Genomic DNA, 18,086 nt, shown 5'->3' with positions numbered 1-18,086 from the left:
TATGTTTCTTACTGTGCTAATAATGTGGTCTCAATGTTAAACAGCAACATACCAGTTGAGTAGCAGTTGGTTGTTGCCCAAACCGTCTACTAAATAGACCTAGGTGAAGCAAGGCATAAAAGAGAAGCAGAGTACCAGAGGACATGACAAGAAGGAAGTTCAGATGAACAGGTAATATGGAGAGAAAAAGGGCTGTAGTAAAAGCTAATCAGAACAAGGCAGAGTATTTTTAGCTTTTTTTAGTCACCTTTGTAATATAGAGTAATAAGTCATATTTCTAAAATACTTTCCAGATAATTTTAATTGCTTCCAGTATAGTTAATGTGCACTAATGGCATCTCTTAAAAATGCTCCTGTGTATATTTCAAATCCCTCCAAGCACCACTGATTGATGCTAGTTTAGGGTAGAACACAGAAGCCTTAGTTTTAGCAACACTATAAACAATTTCAGGAAAGAAAACTTCTATTAAGCTGTGTAAGTCAATTCATGAGACTTCTGGACTTTTTGGGGAATTGATAAAGTTGGGAAATGAAATTGGAGATGATGGCTTTTTGTGTCTGCTGAACGTTTTTGTCAAAAGTGGAATATTTATTCAAAACCTGAGAAATGGGAAAACATTGTGAGGTAAGATGATAAGCTGGAAACGCATGTCTTAGCTACATACTGCTAGTGGCCCATATCCTGGCTTTTACCCCACAATAAATGTAATGTAATCTATGTCTCAGGAAAAAAGAGGAGATAAAATACTTGCTTCATATTCAGAAAAGTCTTGTGTCTCATATTGCTGTAAAAGTCTACCACTGAGCAGTAGCTTGGAATATCAAGTTCTTAGGAAGCTGATGTTCTAGTATTCCTTGCAATACCTTGCTCATATGCCCATACAATAAATTTGCCTCATTAGATCAACTCTGTCATAAGAAGCTGCTTCAGAAGGGCAAGATAAGGAACAGATCAGGTAATCCAAATGCTGTATAAAGGAAGTAATATGTCTTTCCTGCTAGTGGATTTGAATTTTGGTTATTACTCTATTAATGTAGTATAGCAATTGTACCTTTTTGCCTTCCATTTCTGGGTAACATTTGCAACAGATTGATGGATTAGTCTCTGAGAAGTGGAACTCATGCTTCTGTGAGTGAAGTCTTTGCCTTGGACTTTTGGAGGAGGAGTGTTGTTTTGCTTGGTCCTGAGATTTAACTGTACACCATAATGTAGCCTCAGAAAAGAATCTTGTGCTGTAGACTAGGATGAACCATGGCCATTTCAAATGCTAGAGGACCTGCAAATATTTGCTGAATTTCTGGAGTCCTACAGGTAGAGGTATTGAATAAAAGAATCCTTGCATAAAGCCATAAAGTAGCTTTGTAACTGGCATTCAGTAATGAAAATACCAAAACCAGATTAATACAGTATTCTTGTATTTTACTTGTGTGAGTGATCTTGTTGCACTTGTCAGTTAGTGAGACATAATTACTTTATTGTTTACAGAGCAGCTTTGAGTAGTCTTAGATTCTTCTGTGCTGGTCTGTTTCCCTGCTTTTCCATCTGTGTAATAAATATATTGATTTTTTAAAAAATTCTTTTGCATTCTGTGATTCAAGTAGCACTGCAGAGCTGTGAATGAATCCAGGCATTTGTAATCATATTAACACTTTTTTTAATTATAAAGAATGCTGGTGCAGGGTATATTCTGGAAAACTGTATTAAAAATAGACCTTTTTAATATGGCTCACTGACAGTGCATGATACTAGGTGTGGGAGATTAGTTTAATAAATACCGATCTTTTAAGGATCAAAATGTTTTTTCTTTCTGAAATGATCAAAAGCAGGAATGCTCAGAAGAGGTGCTTTATCTCCTGTTACTTGAATTGGATAGAGTCAGTTTTGCAAAGCAAGCTTTCCTAAATACCTATGGTAATAGGAGTTTTTAAATAGATATTGCATCTGTTCAGTGAAGTCTCTGTACTGCTTAATATGCACTGAGGGGTTTATAATTTTTGTCTAGATAGATATATCAAACTATAGCGCTTTTTTTTGATCTTTATTAAGATAAAACATTGATTCCCTTATGTTTTAGTATTGAGTTTGTGATGACTTTTTATTCCTACCTTTATACAAGCGTGTATATGAGCAAATGCTATTTTTCAGTGTTCAAATAACCTGTTGCAAATTTCACTTTGAAATATTTGCAGCACTATTCTTGATATGTTGACAGTACTGCAAGTCTTCTGGGGCATTTTGTGTGAGAGCTTTTAATCCAAAAAAAATGCACCCTTAAGCATGAAGATACTCTGTCACTATACTGACCACACATAACAAGATAGGATAAATAACTTCAGAGCAAAGCATTATATTATTAGGATTTGATTATTAGGTATTAGAGATCAGATGTCTAATTAGCAGACTGTTAAGCATCCAAATTTCATATTGCATTCCAAAGTGGCCCAGATTTTCTAGTTTTCTGTTTCTCAGCATCAAACCTTTAGAAAAAATATTTTTGTGTCATTTTTAATGAGAAGTTATTTCATTATTTTGAGCAACATTTTTGTCTAAAATTGTATATAGAGAAATATTTAAAAGGCACATGATAGATAAATCACAACATGCCTTCATGCCCATGCCTTCTGTTGCTCTATTTATTATTTCATAACAATTCATTAGGTCTCTTGCTTTTTATGGAGTGCAAAAGTTAAATGACTCTTGTCCACGTAGTTAGTTACTCCTGTAAAACACATGAAGAAAAAAGAAGATTCATGTGTGTAGAGAGTAACTTGTAGAATTTCTTTGTTTTGACCTTCAGGGAGAGAGGTTTGGAAAGAGCAGGGAGAACGGCCCTTCTGGGTATGAGGACTTGCAGAGAAGTCAACCTTTCTGGGAGAAAGCAGGTCAGGCTGCTCTATGAGAGAAGGCAAGCTGGGAGCTGAGGAGTACAGCAAGACAGGCAGGGCATTGTCTTTGTGAGCAAGGGGTGCAGTCCCACGGTAGCTGAACAGGAAGATCAGAGCAGGTTCAGTGGCAGTAACCAGGGACAGCAAAGAGCCCAGTGGTCTGTAGCCATGAGGCATGTTTCAGATCAAGCTGGGAAGTCAAGTCAGTGAGTCAAGGTTGTGACCAGTAAGGGATGTAGATGTAGCTCAGGCAAGGACCAAGGGCAAAGGCCTGAGCTTGAAGGTAGTTCTCGAACCAAGTGATAGAGGCCTCCAATGAGGCTTCTCACAGCTCTTATCGCAACAGTCCGATTCCAAGTTGCTCAGCTGCACTGTATCAGAGCTGACCTTACGAACAGGCAGTGAAACCCCTGGCCAGGGGAAGAGGTGATGGAGCCTATTGGTGTACTCTGGGACCTGACATAACCAACCAAACAGGGAATGTGGGCACAGCACAGCCTTCAGTGTGGATGAAGGTAGTTGATGCTGCTGCCATTTTACCACCACCTGGTTGGGTGGTGAAGGACCACATCCTGTGGTGGTGACCATCTCCTGCAGTAGGTGGTGAATAGATAGGCTGTGTCATGTATAAGCCCAACAGCCTAGCATCTTCCTAAGCTATGCTGGCCACGTTCAGCGCTGGACCCGCTGTTGGACCATGGTGGTTATTTTCCAAGTCAATCGTGGAACTGCAAGGTGAACATAAACTAGAAGAAATCTGGAGCAAATTCACAGTCCCTTGAATGAAAGATGAGATGACATACCTATATGTACTTGTAGTAAATTATTTTTATTTGAGGAAAAAGACAGAAATAATCCATCATTGTTGGAATATAACTTAATCCACACTGAAAGCAGTTTTTCATTTTAGTTGCATGTGGAAAGGACACGTGCGGAATAGTGGAATGAATTTGTAAGGTTCTCTTCTATCAATGTAATGTTCTGTTTTGGGCTCATTCCTTTTAAATTCAAGTAGTTTCTTGTGGAAACAGACACTCTGTAACACTGACTGTTTTTGATATTTCTGTTTTAAAGAATAATTCTACTGCCTCAGGAAAATCTACCCCCAAAGTAAGAATAAGGTGTTCACAGTGCTTTATTTTTAGATCTGTGTGCTTTTATTTTAGAAAAAGTGACTCCTAATGTGCTTTGCATGCTAACCTTTTTTTTTTTATCTGAGAAGTACAGGCACATGCGATTTTTCTGGCTCTTTGCCAAAAGATTATCATTTACATAAATATTTCTTTCAAAGGCATAGTTTTAAGACATTGAGCTTAGGAGGTTAGAATAGAGACTTCAATCTGCACACCAGCAGTGGGCTATTGGCTTCTGAACAGTAGCTTTGTTCATCGTATTCAGAACACTGTTCACATTCAGACTTAAGTAGAGCTGGCATTAAAATTCAGCTAATTTGTTTCATGTGATTCATCGGCTGTGTGTTTTATTTAAATCTATGTCACATTCTCTTTTGGCTTTTTATTTTGTAGATTTAAGTGTTGAAGTAGGCCACTCTTTTAACTCCTCAGTCCCTGACTTAAAAAGTGACTTAATTTTCATTTTGCCAGTGTTGAACTCTTGTCTAGAATACTCACAGTAAATATAGATAACTAAGGTGTGCATTAGTGCTTTTGGGTTTTTTACATTTCTGCTGTTTGAATAAAAACATATACATTTACAGACAGATTAGTCGTAGTTCTATATAAGGCAAAAAAGAAGAACATAAGGTAATAGCTAAATATGAGTGTAAGATATACACTTCTTAGATTCTGCTGAGTATATAAGTTTTACTTTGATACTGCCAATGTTCTTTTTTTTTTTCTTTTCACCATTCACTACTTGAGGTGAGGACTACTTTTAGCTCCTACTACATTTCTTGGAACACTGTTGGAGAATGGACTGTTTCCATTCTTTGAAACTGTAACTTACTTCTGGGTGTCAAGTTTCTGTTCCTACAGAAGCACCACCTTTTATTCTTTTAAGGCTGGAGCCTGTGAAGCTTTACATGCATTGAATTTTCCTGAAGTGGATAATCCCACTGCCATCCGGACAGCTGCTTGTAATGATTTACAGGATCAGAACCTTTGTTAGAATAGGCTATACTTGCTTTTACATTTTGTATTTGTTACATTTTTCTATGCTGTAGAAGTAACATCTCACTGTGAATAAAGTTATTTGTAGATACTGCTTATGACAGCATGGTATGGCAGTATCCTCCTTCTGTTAGATACATGGTCCATTCAGATGTTTTCTGGTAAAATTTATAGGAATTTGTTAATTCTGCTTTTAGTATAGGGCAAGACTGCCCTAAAAAATCAGATTGAAAGATTAACACATAGTTAAAATACATTTTTAATGTAAAAGAGTTGTCCTTACTTCAAGCATCTATCATTGATCCTCAATTCTTTTATTTCTCTTAATATTAAATGCTAAATATTCTGTGTAAATCTGCCTCTGTTGTTTCTGGAATAATCCCATGGTACATAAAATTCTTTTTATGGAGGATCTAAAAATAAAAGAAGATCATTGCTTTTAAAAAGCTAACAAATTGTGAAATAAGGTAAGATCGTTCAGCTAATGATAGATTTAGTGCATTAGCTGTATTAAAAATACAATTCAATTACAACCAGATTTTTTATTTTAAAGTGTTACGTTCTTTTCTCTTCATAAACACATCATTGTGTATTTATTTAATGTAAGAGATTCTTGGCTGGACATTGATAGGTTACTAAATGTACATGAGGACTCCTTCCTCCCTTTCCATCCATGCATCAGTGCACTCCTTTCCCCCACGACAGCACTGGCAAATGCCTTAACTGCTTTAATTGTCCAGTAATCAGAGAAAATTCTTACGCTTTCTTTGTGCTATGCTAACTTCTTAGCAAGTTACAGCAGCTCACAGAGCAGTCAACATGTCTATGCAAAGTCATCCCTTTTCATAGAACTGCGATCATAATGTCTTTGAGAAAAGCCATTAACTAGTGAAATGCATAATTCATATTTATATAAAGATTTTTATTTTTATATTTTTTTCTCATAACTTTTTTATATCTTTACTTTAAATACAGCATGGTTACTTCATTGGTATCCATATAGAGTGCTGTCACAGTCACTTTACAGTCATTACTATAACCATATCAACCATTCTCAGTGCATTCTTTCACTGTTTCTGTTTTTATGATACTGGGTGTCAGAAACATTTTTTCATTTTAGTAAGATTTAATTTAGATTATAATTTCTAATTTGGTATCGGATGAGATACCAGTCATGATACTTTGAGATGAAATGTCAACAAGTCCATCTGACCCATCATGTCAGCCTCCATCACTTGCTTACATTTAGTAGGAGCTTTTCATAAACTTCCACAAGGCTAATATTTAAGCTTTCTCCTTGTTCCTTCCTAAAACTGTCCTTTGTACTAGTGCTTACAAAAAACTCACACCATTGCTTGAGAATAGTCATAATGCATCAACAGTCCCTTATATTATTGATCATGTCTCATTGTTTTGTTGTTCTCTTCTGTTTGTGGCTTCTTGTCTTAGAACCTGAATTACTTGAAAGCAGGCAGTTGTTTTTCCACTTTTTACCATGAAATCATGCACAGTTGGGTTTTGTAAGATGCCCGAGTGTTCCTGTTACAAGAAATGGTAGTTTAAAAATGAGATTTTTAACCATGGAATTTCTGATTAGGATATCAGAATTTGAATGGATATTTGAGGTTAATGTTGACAAATGTTAACTTCCCCTTACTTTGGATTTGATGTTACTGATCTATAAATCCCTGATCTGATTTTAGTCTTCTGAGTGTCTTCTTTGAGATTTCTCTGAAGCATACAATTAGAACAGATTACTTAACAGTTTGAAATTTTCTGCATATTAGAAAATGTTAAATTGTTCTTTCTGCAGGCAGTGCACCTCTTCATGGGTTCTCTTCATTTTCCAGAAAATAGGGAGAGTGGATGCAAGCGCAGTAGTATTATACACCAGAATATCACTATGCAAATGGAAGTCATAGTGTAACAAACATGGTTTATGATTTATCTAATTTTTTTCCACCACAGAATTTCAAAGAATATTCCTACAACTAAAGATGTTGAACCTCTACTTGAAATTGATGGAGATATACGGAACTTTGAAGTATTTTTATCTTCACGAACACCTGTTCTTGTTGCACGTGATGTAAGAACCTTTTTGCCGTGTACTGTAAACTTAGATCCCAAGCTACGAGAAATCATTGCAGGTGAGTATGCTTTCAAATAAATGGAAAATGACAATTATATTATTTCTTTTCATTTTAGGTAGAGCTACTTCATGTGTCATGCTGAATTCCTGATTTGTTCATCAAATCAGACCTTCAGGTTGTCTGATTTGACTTCAGTAACAGGCCACTCAGCTTCACTTAGTAGCTTTGCTGTAAAAGCCAGATTGTACAAGACTAAAGCTGCTTCTTTGGAGGGGGGAATCCACTGTTCTTGATTTGAAGGCTGCTTTAGCAGGTGGAGGAAACTAATATACATAATGGTATTTTAGTAGTAGAGATGTAAGTTGAGTTCCAGATCCTTGTTAACAATTTTGAACAGTGTCAGTAAGGTCCTGCAGAACCAAAGCCAGTGAAACAAAGTGGAACATCTCCATTTGATATATACCCAATTAGATACCTGTGCAGTTGGTACTCCTGAGTTACTTTTTAGTCTGCTATAGTATGATACTTAATTCATTCTAGGGCAAGAGTTGTTTATTGTGGAGTGGTTGTTAAGCAGTTTTCTTTACTTGCTTGTAGTCTAAAAAAAAAATGCAGTGAGGTTCAGGTATGTTCTGTTCTGTAAAAACACTCTGCTCAGCATTAAATGTTCTGACTGCCCACTGCTGCTGTGGATTGATGTGATGGATGATATGGCACTTCTTGTCCAGTCTTAGGAATTGCTATTGGCTCTAGAGTAAGGCTAAGGCATCCTAACATTTCCACCTCTTAAGAGATGCGAAAGCTTTAAATAAAACCAGAACTTTAAATTTCAAATAGGATCCTTATGACTCTTTAGTATGACAGTCAGTATTCTAGGTGGGAACTGAATTCAGGTATTAATAGTTCCCTTTGCCTGTCTTTTCTTTCATGACACTTTTCTTCAGTCAACTGGAATCCTTTTTGTTCTTACTTTTTCCAGTTTCCTTCTCTGTACTTGATAGCTGCAGTGGGATGGCCTAACTTTGTTCACAACGCTCTGTTTCATTAGTCTCTTCAGAAGTGGTACAGGTCTGACTATCACATCAGACATACTTACCATCAGAGACATACTTGGTGTGACGTATTCCTGCATTTCTTCCCATTTGGGTTGGGATTTGTAACTTGTTCTTTCTGAGAGAGAATGTTTAGAGGCATTTAATATGCTACATAAATTTATGCAGTAAATTGTCCTAACTCTCCTAAAGACTCCTGTGTATATGTGATCCTCAAGAGAAATAAGCTGAATGCAGCTGAAAGTGACATTTGACATTCTACTTGATGAGTTCTGATTGGAGCTAAACACACAAAAATGTACTGTAATGAATTGGCAAACAAATGAAAACTTTTTCAAATATTTCAAGCAAAATCTCATTCTTTTTTACCTTTTTATTTTTCAGACGTTCGTGCTGCAAGGGATCAAATGAATATTGGAGGACTTCCTTACCCCACGTTGCCTTTACACGAGGCACCTGCTAGAGCAACGTCTCTGTTCAGTCAGCCTTCATCAGCTTGCTCTTCTACAACCTCTTTCAATGGGCCTTTCAATAGTGGAGTTTTATCACCACAACCTCATAGCAGTTACTATAGTGGTATGACAGGACCTCAGCATCCATTTTACAATCGGGTAAATAATCGAGAACCAGTTAACATTCTTCTGATTTAACCTGGTAATGTTGCAGATGTCATCTATAAAATATTAAAAGACACATGCAAGTTTTGTTAGGAATGTAGAAAAGTCCACAAATTGGTAAATTTCACAGTAATGTTCAGGCAGTGTAGTCTGGGGGAGAAATGTGGTAAATTGTATCAGAAAAACAAATTACCCAAGGGGAAAAAAAGGTCAAATCATTTTGACACACTGCTCAATTGTAGAATATTGCAGGATTTTTTTTATTTTATTTTTTGTGAGGTAAACTCTGCTCAATCGTTCACATGCTTGCTCACAGACATTGGAAGGGATCCTGGCTTTTTCTTGGTGACTTTGGTTAAAACATACAGAAAATCAAGTGGGGACCTACATGACAAGAATGTACGTCTGTCTTCCCTTTTGTCTCTTTTTAAAGTTATTCTGGGATCTTTTCCCTAAACTGGTGTTGCACTAGTTTAAAGGAATTAACATAAATTGCATGAAAGATATTTTTCAGCTATTTGTGGGCCTCAGGGAGCATAGTCCTGGGCATGGCTCACTTGAAAATTGAATGAAGTACTTCACTGTATAGTCAGATCAAATCTACATTTTCTATTTTTGTGGGATATATTCAGTATTTTTAAACTTTATTTTTTACTCTTTTTTTTCTCTGAAGTATTATCAGGAAAAAAAAACCTAGAAGCTGGTGTAAGTCATAGCTTACTTCTATGTACAGGAAATGGCCTCAACTTTAAGCAGATGTGACTGTAGGTAAATGTTTAAGCCAATAAGCTGGAAAGAAAATTGAGTTATTCCTAAATCAGTGTTTGTTAACCAAGACAGAAAAGAGTACACATAGCATAGAACTTTTTATTTGTTCTAACATTATTCTTGTATACCCTCAATACAGTGACAGTATACTGTTTTGTCAAAAATAACTTAAAATGACATATACTTTGAAGTAGTCCAGCACTGATAATAGCTTGTCACATGAATCTTCATGCTGATACTAGCTCAGCTTTGTTAAAGTAGGTGTTTATTTGGAAGCCCTGTTTTTGTGTCTGTGTTACTGTACATGACAAGGTTTAAAGTGTGGGGTGATATACAGTTGAAACTTGTATTGGTTTTGGCTCTAATAAGCATTACAAAAGCAATTATTGGTGAGTCATAAGCTGTTCTTACAATCAGTTTATTTTTTCATTTGTATTAAGTGCATACACAGGCTTACAGGCATGCTTACTTTTTTGCCTGCTGAAGACTAAAATACTTCTGGTTTGACCTTTCTTTCTGGAATTTTGTACTGCCCTTCAAAGGTATAATTGTTTTTAGTGTTTCACACTTTCAAATATTGACAAAGGGCTATATTCATTACTTTGGAGTCCCAAAGGTGCTGTCATGGACACCACATACTGAGGTAAGTGATGAGAACCTTATAATTGTAGAAAATTTAGACTGAAAGGCTGTTTCCTTCAGCATTTGTAATCATACTTCACTTCTCAGGTTTTTGTAAGAATGGTGTTTAAAAAAAGAGCAGCAACTGAAGAATAGGCTCCCCCCAGCAGAAGTTTCTGAGAGAGGTCTTGAGTACCTGTATGACGCAACACAATGGGTTCAAATGCTTCTGTGGAAATGCCCTAATTTTATGCAAAACCACCCTAAGGTTTAGGGATAGGTGCCTTATTCAGACCAGTAAATAGTTCCTGTCCTGCAGTCTTTAGGGATTCGTTTGTGCTTAAGAAAAAAAGCCCTTGAGCTGTTGGGGGAAAAAACCACTTTTTTTTTTTTTTTTTTTTTTTTTTTTTTTTTTTTAGGAAATACAATTTGTTTTATTAAGTGCATTTCTGCTTTGTTCTTTAGATGCTCCTATGTTACGGACCTTGAACTTCCAGTGACATAATCTATTCATTTTTGGTTTAAAACCCCATTCTTCCTCTGTATAGCTGTAAAGGAAAGATTATAGTCCCATTTAGCAGCTCTTCACCTTGGTGCTTTGGCTCTCAGTATAGGACTATGCTGGATGTGTACATTTTACTACTGTCTAATGGCCTGGCTACAAGTTGGATTCAAGTTCAGCTTCTCAAAATCGCTGCTATGATGGAACATTATGGAGATCATGTTTCTTCTGGGGAAGGTTAGAGCAGTAGGCAAGCCTAATTGGAATTTCCTAGGAGGGAACTAGAAATCATGGTATGTGAAGACTTTTTTTTTTGCAGAAGAGGAGCAAATTGTTTGATATCTTGGAAAAACAATAAACACTACACTTATGCTTTATAGGCTGTCTGCAAACTTGGAGAACAGCTCTATGCTGGTTTATGCCCAACATTTATCTATGTTGTTCTCATGTTTTCATGATATTGGTATTACCGTACTTCAGATGAAGATTGAGGCTGTAGAGTTCAAGCGTATAATGGAGAATTAATCCCATGGCTTGGAAGCAGTGGAGTAGCTGAAGTGGGCTCAAGGCATAATTAGAAATTATGAAAGAACTGTGAGATAATTGCCTTATTGGACAGGTTTTTTTCATTGCTTTGTAGTTTGATGACTTGAAACCAGCAAACAGGTGCTTACTCTCTATTTCAGAGGATAGACTTTGCAGTGAGAGCTAGGCACTTGAATGCAGTATGATCATTAAGCATTGCATGCTTGGGGGTGTACCACGTGGTTTAAGCTGTTAGTGGAAAACTTAGGCATTTAATTATTCCAGAAATAACATGAACTTTTTTGAAGAGAGTTTCATTTTCAGAAAATACCATAGAATCTGTGCCTTATGACAGTGAAATAGTTTTAGATCAGTGAATTTTCTGTCTCATCCTATACTAACCAATAAATGTAAAGCAAAGGCTAGGTGTTTTTTCTCCTACCTATTTAAACCAAACCAAACTTCTACAGTTAGACTAACGGTTACAATGAATATCATGTCACTTCATATGTTGGAAGAGCGTATGAACTTTTTGTGGTAATTGTGTGAAAGAGTGTGCAAAGACTACATCTAGCAGCTATGAATATGGAACCATTTCTGTTTTTCAGAAATTACTCAAAGTTGTAGCATATGCCATCTAAGTAATTGATGTACACAGGATTTAAACTTTAATTTCTCAGTTCATTTACAGCTGCTTCTGAATGCAGAGGGGTTTTTTAGTCCTTATAGACAAATCCAAAGTGGAATACTTCAACAAATTTTACTCCTCCTTCATATATTGGCCATTGGGTCGTAAAATTATTTACTCTGTGCTGAATTTGGTGCAGTAGACTACTCAGAATCTTGTCATGTGCAGGAACACAAACCAAATAGTATGTTCTGTTCTGTTAAATAGCTGTGTAGTACAATTTTTTAAATGCTCTGTATGGAAACATCAGAAATTTGTAATGCAGCCATGATTTTGAGATTTCTGTGTATTTGTTTTTAAGAACTGGGTAATGAATTGAAAGCAATGAGGACTGTAATTCTGCTTTCTTAAAGTCTAAAGGCTCTATTGCTTTCCATTACATTGCGTTAAAAGAGAATTGATATGGAGATGAAAATCTTTATTTCAAAACCTAACTCAAATTCACAGATAGGTCAAAACAAAATTTCACAATATTGGAAAAGCAGTTTCTACTTCCTAACTGCATTGCCAGTTGTAAGGTTCATGACTACTAAATGCATGCTTGTGCATACACACACACAGAGGTTTTGTTGTGTGCCAGTGGGTAGCATGTGAATTTCAGGGAATGTGTTTTTACAGTTGATTTTAAAATTTGAAAGATTGGAGTCCACTGCTGGAATTATATTTGTAATTTTGAGATCTCTGTATCTTCTAGAATAGGCTTTATTAAAAGCCTCATTTAGACCCTTTACACTGCTGTGTTGATAAGACATTTGGAAACTTGGATAGTGTTTATTTTCTTGAAAATCGTTAGTAAAAAAGTATAAAAAGGAACCTGGTTATAAAAATCATTATTAGAGTTAATTGATATTTATGGAGGGGAAAAAAGTATTTCTGTTTTTAAAAGATATTCTGATATTTGGTTTATGATAATTAACATTGTCCTTTAAAATGGTATTTGTATTGAACAACATGCATTGATGTATTTCCAACAAAACAAAGCTCAAATATTGTCTGCTATAAAAATCTATTTATAGATTTATAAAATCTAGTATTTGTGGAGGCCTTCAGATTGGTTACCACAAATACGTGAAGTTCTAGTGATGCTATTATGCATCACCTTTTTTTTCTTTTGGTACAGTTGTCTTCAATATTATGAAACATTCTAAGTTTTACTGAGCATCCAGTTTTGGGCTTAGCAGGTCTGAGAGAGTGAAATTATCAGAATTATCCTTAAATTATCCTTTTCCCATACTCAGAACAGGTGTTAGAGTGTAGCTACCAAAACCACTCCAACTCTGTTCCTCCAGAATACCATGTGAGAGCACCCATTGGCGCTGAGGGATTTTGAAGAACTCACTCCAGAGCTTTTGACTGAATTCTGTTCAATGCAAAAAGTAAAGCAAGCTATTAGTAACTGCTATTTTTCACTTTATGAAACTCAACTAGAGGGTGTGTTTTGTTGAAATAAGTTTTATTTTATTATTACATTTTGATTTATGTAATTGTTTGTCCCTTTTTTGTTACGTTTTTTTTTCCCATAGCCATTCTTTGCCCCATATCTTTACATGCCAAGGTATTACCCTGGCAGTTCTCATCTCATCTCACGTCCACCACTAAAAACGAGTTTGTCCAGAGATCAGAACAATGGCCTAGTAAGTATTTTGAAGGATAATTCAAATACTAACCTAGACAATAATTATAGTGAGCAATGAAAATGAAGGTTATTAATGATGATTCACTATTAGACAAGTACAAGCTCTATATTACAAATAGTTAAAGCAAAGGTGTTATTAACATGTAATATAAAATGTATTTTGTTTTAACTTTAGAAATTACTTAGAGAGGAAAACCAATTCTAATGTCCAGGTCTCAAGATAGAGGAGTGTGACCTGTAATATTGGCAAGAAAATATTTTAATGAAAATGCTAGCTATACTACAGTAAAGAAATTGATATAGTGTAATACTGTAAGAAAGACTGCTACTTGTAAATTTATATTCAAATTTTATAAGATAAAATGACAACCTTTAATGTTGTAGAGAATACTAGAAATTGGAAGGGCAAAGTAAAAAGTTAAAAGGAATGTTTTAAATACTTAAAACAAAATACATTTTATCTTAAGTATGCCTCAGTTATAGCTTGGTTTTGTAAGTACATATAATTCCACTTTATTTACCCATTGAAAAGGAAAAACGAGCAGACTTTTCTAGCTTCCTATAGAATAATAAAATTCCTATTTAACAGTACTTATTTTACTGACAGATGGCTGTTCAAATGGAATTAAGAACTAAGGGAAGCTTAAAAAAGTAAAAGACTCACTTGTCAATCAGTATATTTCTAGGATATTGGTACAATAAGCAAAGCTATTAAAAGGTGGTAAAATCTTTAATCACTTAAGGAAAACAAATGTGTTTCTGTTGAGTTACGTATTATTACAAGATCGTTCTCACTCATTGTTTACTTCATATTTTTTGTTAAGCCCTTGATCATTTTACCCAAACCATAATATTTTGTTGTTGTTAGGATGTTATCAAGGAGGATGCTGATGAGGGGCTTCCTTCATCCACAGACCCCTCAATGGTAAATGAGTAGTCATGTGGTGTGGAAATTTTAGCATCTCATTGCTTTTTCAGCAGTAATGAGTCTGCATTAATCATAACTGCAGTTCACTAACACTGCATCAGTGGCTTTGGTGGGCAAATGGAGTAGTTGAAAACTAATGTAGTTCGTGAATGAATTTTAAGAGCTAATATTTCACTTATAAGATGTATTATATTTTCCCCTGTAGTCTTCCCCTTGCCTTTCTCAGTAGCTATAGTGAGCTTTCAGTAAAAAGGCTGTTGTGGTGGTTAAACAGAGTGAAGAATGACAGCTAGTCATTTGGTGCTTAGATTTTAGAATGAAGCAACTGTGTTTTTTTCTGCTTTAGTCAGCTCTCTCACCTGATCCATACTTCTTTAGTTGGTGAACATAAAGCTATTGCAGTTAACACAGTATAAAGCAACCTTCGATAGAAACTTAAAAAAAAATAAATTGCTGGTAGTAAGCTTATTGTATCGTAAGCTAACATCTATGTTGTTTTATCCTAAATATTCACATAAAGATGTCTTCTTTATGGGTTTCTGTTTTAAATCTAACTGTGGGAATCAATGGAAAATCATGATTTATTATCAAAGTGAAGAGGTTAATACAGCTGTCATAATTCTCTTAATACTTGCTGCCAATAGTTGTTGGCAACAGTTATAGTTTCATCTCAGTTATTTTTTCTTCTAGTAAATCATTGTAAAAATGTCTTTCCATTGTTGTGCAATGAAGAAAACTCCCCACAAATTCCAGAACTGTATTTAACTGCACATAACCTTCACTGAGCACCCATGTATGGGCAGTGCAATAGAAAATCTACTCTAAAGTTCTCTCTTCCAGGTCATTAGCTACCTTGTGTGAAGGGATAACTTTGGACTAAGTTTTACTCGTAGTACATTTTTGGACATGCTGTTGCCTCCCCTGTGTTTGATTCCTTATCTCAGTAACCCATTCTATTCCCAGTCCTTTGCAGCTTGTCAGTGCAAGAAGAAAAAGTAAGGAGATTTGAGCAGTAGAGTGATGGCTGAAGTATGTGTATATCTGTGACTGTGAGAAGGGACATGGGACTGGAGAAGTGGGATTTAGTCTCAGGGCAAAGTAGTGAATTTGCTCCAGCAGCAAACCTGAACCTGGTTCTCTTCTGCTTGCTGCTCTGAGTCTGTACCTTAAGCGCACATAGGCTGCAGTTTCAAGGAGCAATGACTCATGTAAATTATGTAGTCTTTTGGCTATAGTAAGAAAATACAGGAGTTCAAACATTAAAAAGAAACTTTGTTTGAAATAATGATAATGGAGGATTTTTAGATCTATTTTTGAGTTTAATTTATACTATTATGAATCTGTGTAGTACAACACATCAGATCATACACTTTACTAAGACTTAGCAATATTTAACCTACAGTGTAAATCTAAAATTTTGAATTTTTTAAAATCACTTGGGTAGTTTGTGAGAATGTTGTTAGTCAGGGTATGGTATTAGAATAGAACAGACTATTTCAGTTGGAAGGGACCTACAACCATCATCTAGTCCAACTGCCTGACCACTTCAGGGCTGACCAAAAGTTAAAGCATGTTCCTGAGGGCATTGTCCAAATGCCTCTTAAACACTGACAGCCTTGGGGCATTGACCACCTCTCTAGGAAGCCTATTCCAGTGTTTGACCACCCTCTTGGTAAAGAAGAGTGTGTGCCTGACAGGATATCTCATCAGGGTTTCATCTATTCTAAAAACACTTCTTTTGTAGACTTTATTGAAATTTCTTTGAAAGGAAACAGTATTATATTTGTTTTAGGTACTGCAACTGTCCAGAGCTGATGGGGTACAATAATTTCATCCAGCTATTTAGGTAGCTCTTAACTGATGGCTGATTGCCACTATATAAATGATACAGCTTTTACTTATTAAATGTATTGGTGCATGCAAAGTAATGAAATAAACTAAAAAAATGTACAAAGTAATTAATGAACACCAAGATGTGTAACTGGTTTGATTGATGATTGAAAACAAGAGCAGCATGTAGAATCAAAATTATCTTTCATGCAGATCTGGCAAGGAGCCAGAAATGTTGCAATTTTCAATCTGCATAAAATAGGAGAATAATCATTCTTTTGAATGTTCTAAGTCTTACAGGGCAAAACCCAGTTTCTTTGGGAGTATTAATTTTTTTTACACAGGTCATCATTGCTACCCATTGCATGAGTTGGCAGAGCTATGTTGAGGCTGTTATGTGAGGTAGTTAAGGCCCTGCCGTTGTTGTCATTCTGACACTGGAGTTGACCAAGTTCTGAAATTTCAGATCCTAATCATTAGTCTTGGTAAAATCAGTGTAAGTCTAGGCTAGCTTAGTGGAAATCAGAAGTATTTTGAGAGCAGTCATCCTGTATCAATAATTTGACTTCTGCCACCTTCTATGTTTGGATTCTATTGCTGATGATAAAACTTGTCTATCTCAGACTATAGTTTACTGTTCTTTACTGAATGGATCAAAACATAGATGTCAAACCGGTAAGTTTACAAATACCATCTATGTAGTTGTATCAATATGAAGATGCATTGCACATTTTAGGGTATTGGTTTAAATCTCTAATGAAAAGAGGCTTGACTTAAGATGTCAACCTTTGCACATCTGTGATGGAGGCAAATGTGCATTTCTGCTGATTTTACTGCACAGATGGTTATTTCTGACAGGAACTGCAGAAGCTTCTAGAGTGCTCTTCTGAAGAGTATCACTGGATTGTAGTGTTACCAGTATCTGTTCGTAGAATCCCCTATTGTGTTAGAAATCAAACTAGCATTAGCAGTGGTTATCTGTCATAAACTTGTGTGCTTTAGTTTGCATTGTTAATTATGACTTGTTAGGATGCAGCTTGTTGCAGTATAATTACTTTGTTCAAATACTTTTTTCATACTGCACTGAATATATAATACCTTAGGATGCAGTCTGTGTGCTTTGAATGAGAACTAACGTGGCCCAGAGCTTGTAGTGTAGATAAACATACAGTACTCTTTAAGAAACTGGAAGTGCTTTTCAGAAGTTTGAGCATGAATGAAAGTGTGTGGCATGGGAGTTTTCTTATATGGATTTTCCAGGTGCTTTTATGTAGCATTTTTGTGCTTTGGATATTTGTTCTTAAAAGAAGTACCTTTTCAGTTCTGTGGGTGGTGGTGGTTTGCTTTTTGGGGACAGGGGTGGGAATATGTGCTCAGATACAAGGTTTCGAAGTTACTTGAGATACATTAGTTGGTATAACCTGATCTTGAAGTAGGCGGAGAATGCTTGGTTAACAGCAGGATTTTCCATCAGAAACATAATGTAAAACTTTTATGCAAACAAAATAAAGCAAGTGTCACTTTTTTACAAGTGCAAAACAGAGTGGTCTGCTCATAGGGTGTAGTATTTGTATAGCATGTATGAAATGTATATTCTGAAGGTCTATCTTAAAAGTTTCATCACGTTATGTAAATACCCTATTTCTGTCCTAACACTGATTTCCTCTGTTTAATTCAAAGCATGTCATATGTATGTTCAGCCTTTCTGATGTCACTTAAGCTGCTGTTTCTTTTCATTCTGTTTTGTCCTTTTCTCAAAGTCATGTAAGTCTGGGTTAAACAAAAACAGACAGGTACAGCCACTTTCTGTGAAT

The 18,086-nt window shown here is 35.7% G+C and overlaps 1 protein-coding gene across 3 annotated transcripts in view; it reads left to right on the top strand.

Moving 5' to 3' along the window:
- Nucleotides 1–18,086, top strand: part of KIDINS220 (kinase D interacting substrate 220) — an 86,388-nt gene that overhangs the window by 57,359 nt on the left and 10,943 nt on the right. The window contains exons 23-26 of one of the 3 annotated variants that reach the window (XM_049818747.1): nt 6,984–7,162; nt 8,542–8,768; nt 13,402–13,512; nt 14,383–14,439. In XM_049818747.1, coding sequence (XP_049674704.1) covers nt 6,984–7,162; nt 8,542–8,768; nt 13,402–13,512; nt 14,383–14,439 — 574 coding nt within the window. The remainder of the gene's footprint in view (nt 1–6,983; nt 7,163–8,541; nt 8,769–13,401; nt 13,513–14,382; nt 14,440–18,086) is intronic. The other 2 variants (XM_049818748.1, XM_049818750.1) reach the window with 2 other exon arrangements.

This window comes from Accipiter gentilis, chromosome 16 (genome assembly GCF_929443795.1).
Source record: "Accipiter gentilis chromosome 16, bAccGen1.1, whole genome shotgun sequence".
Classification (NCBI taxonomy): domain Eukaryota; kingdom Metazoa; phylum Chordata; class Aves; order Accipitriformes; family Accipitridae; genus Astur; species Astur gentilis.
This window is presented reverse-complemented; position numbering and strand designations above follow the sequence as displayed.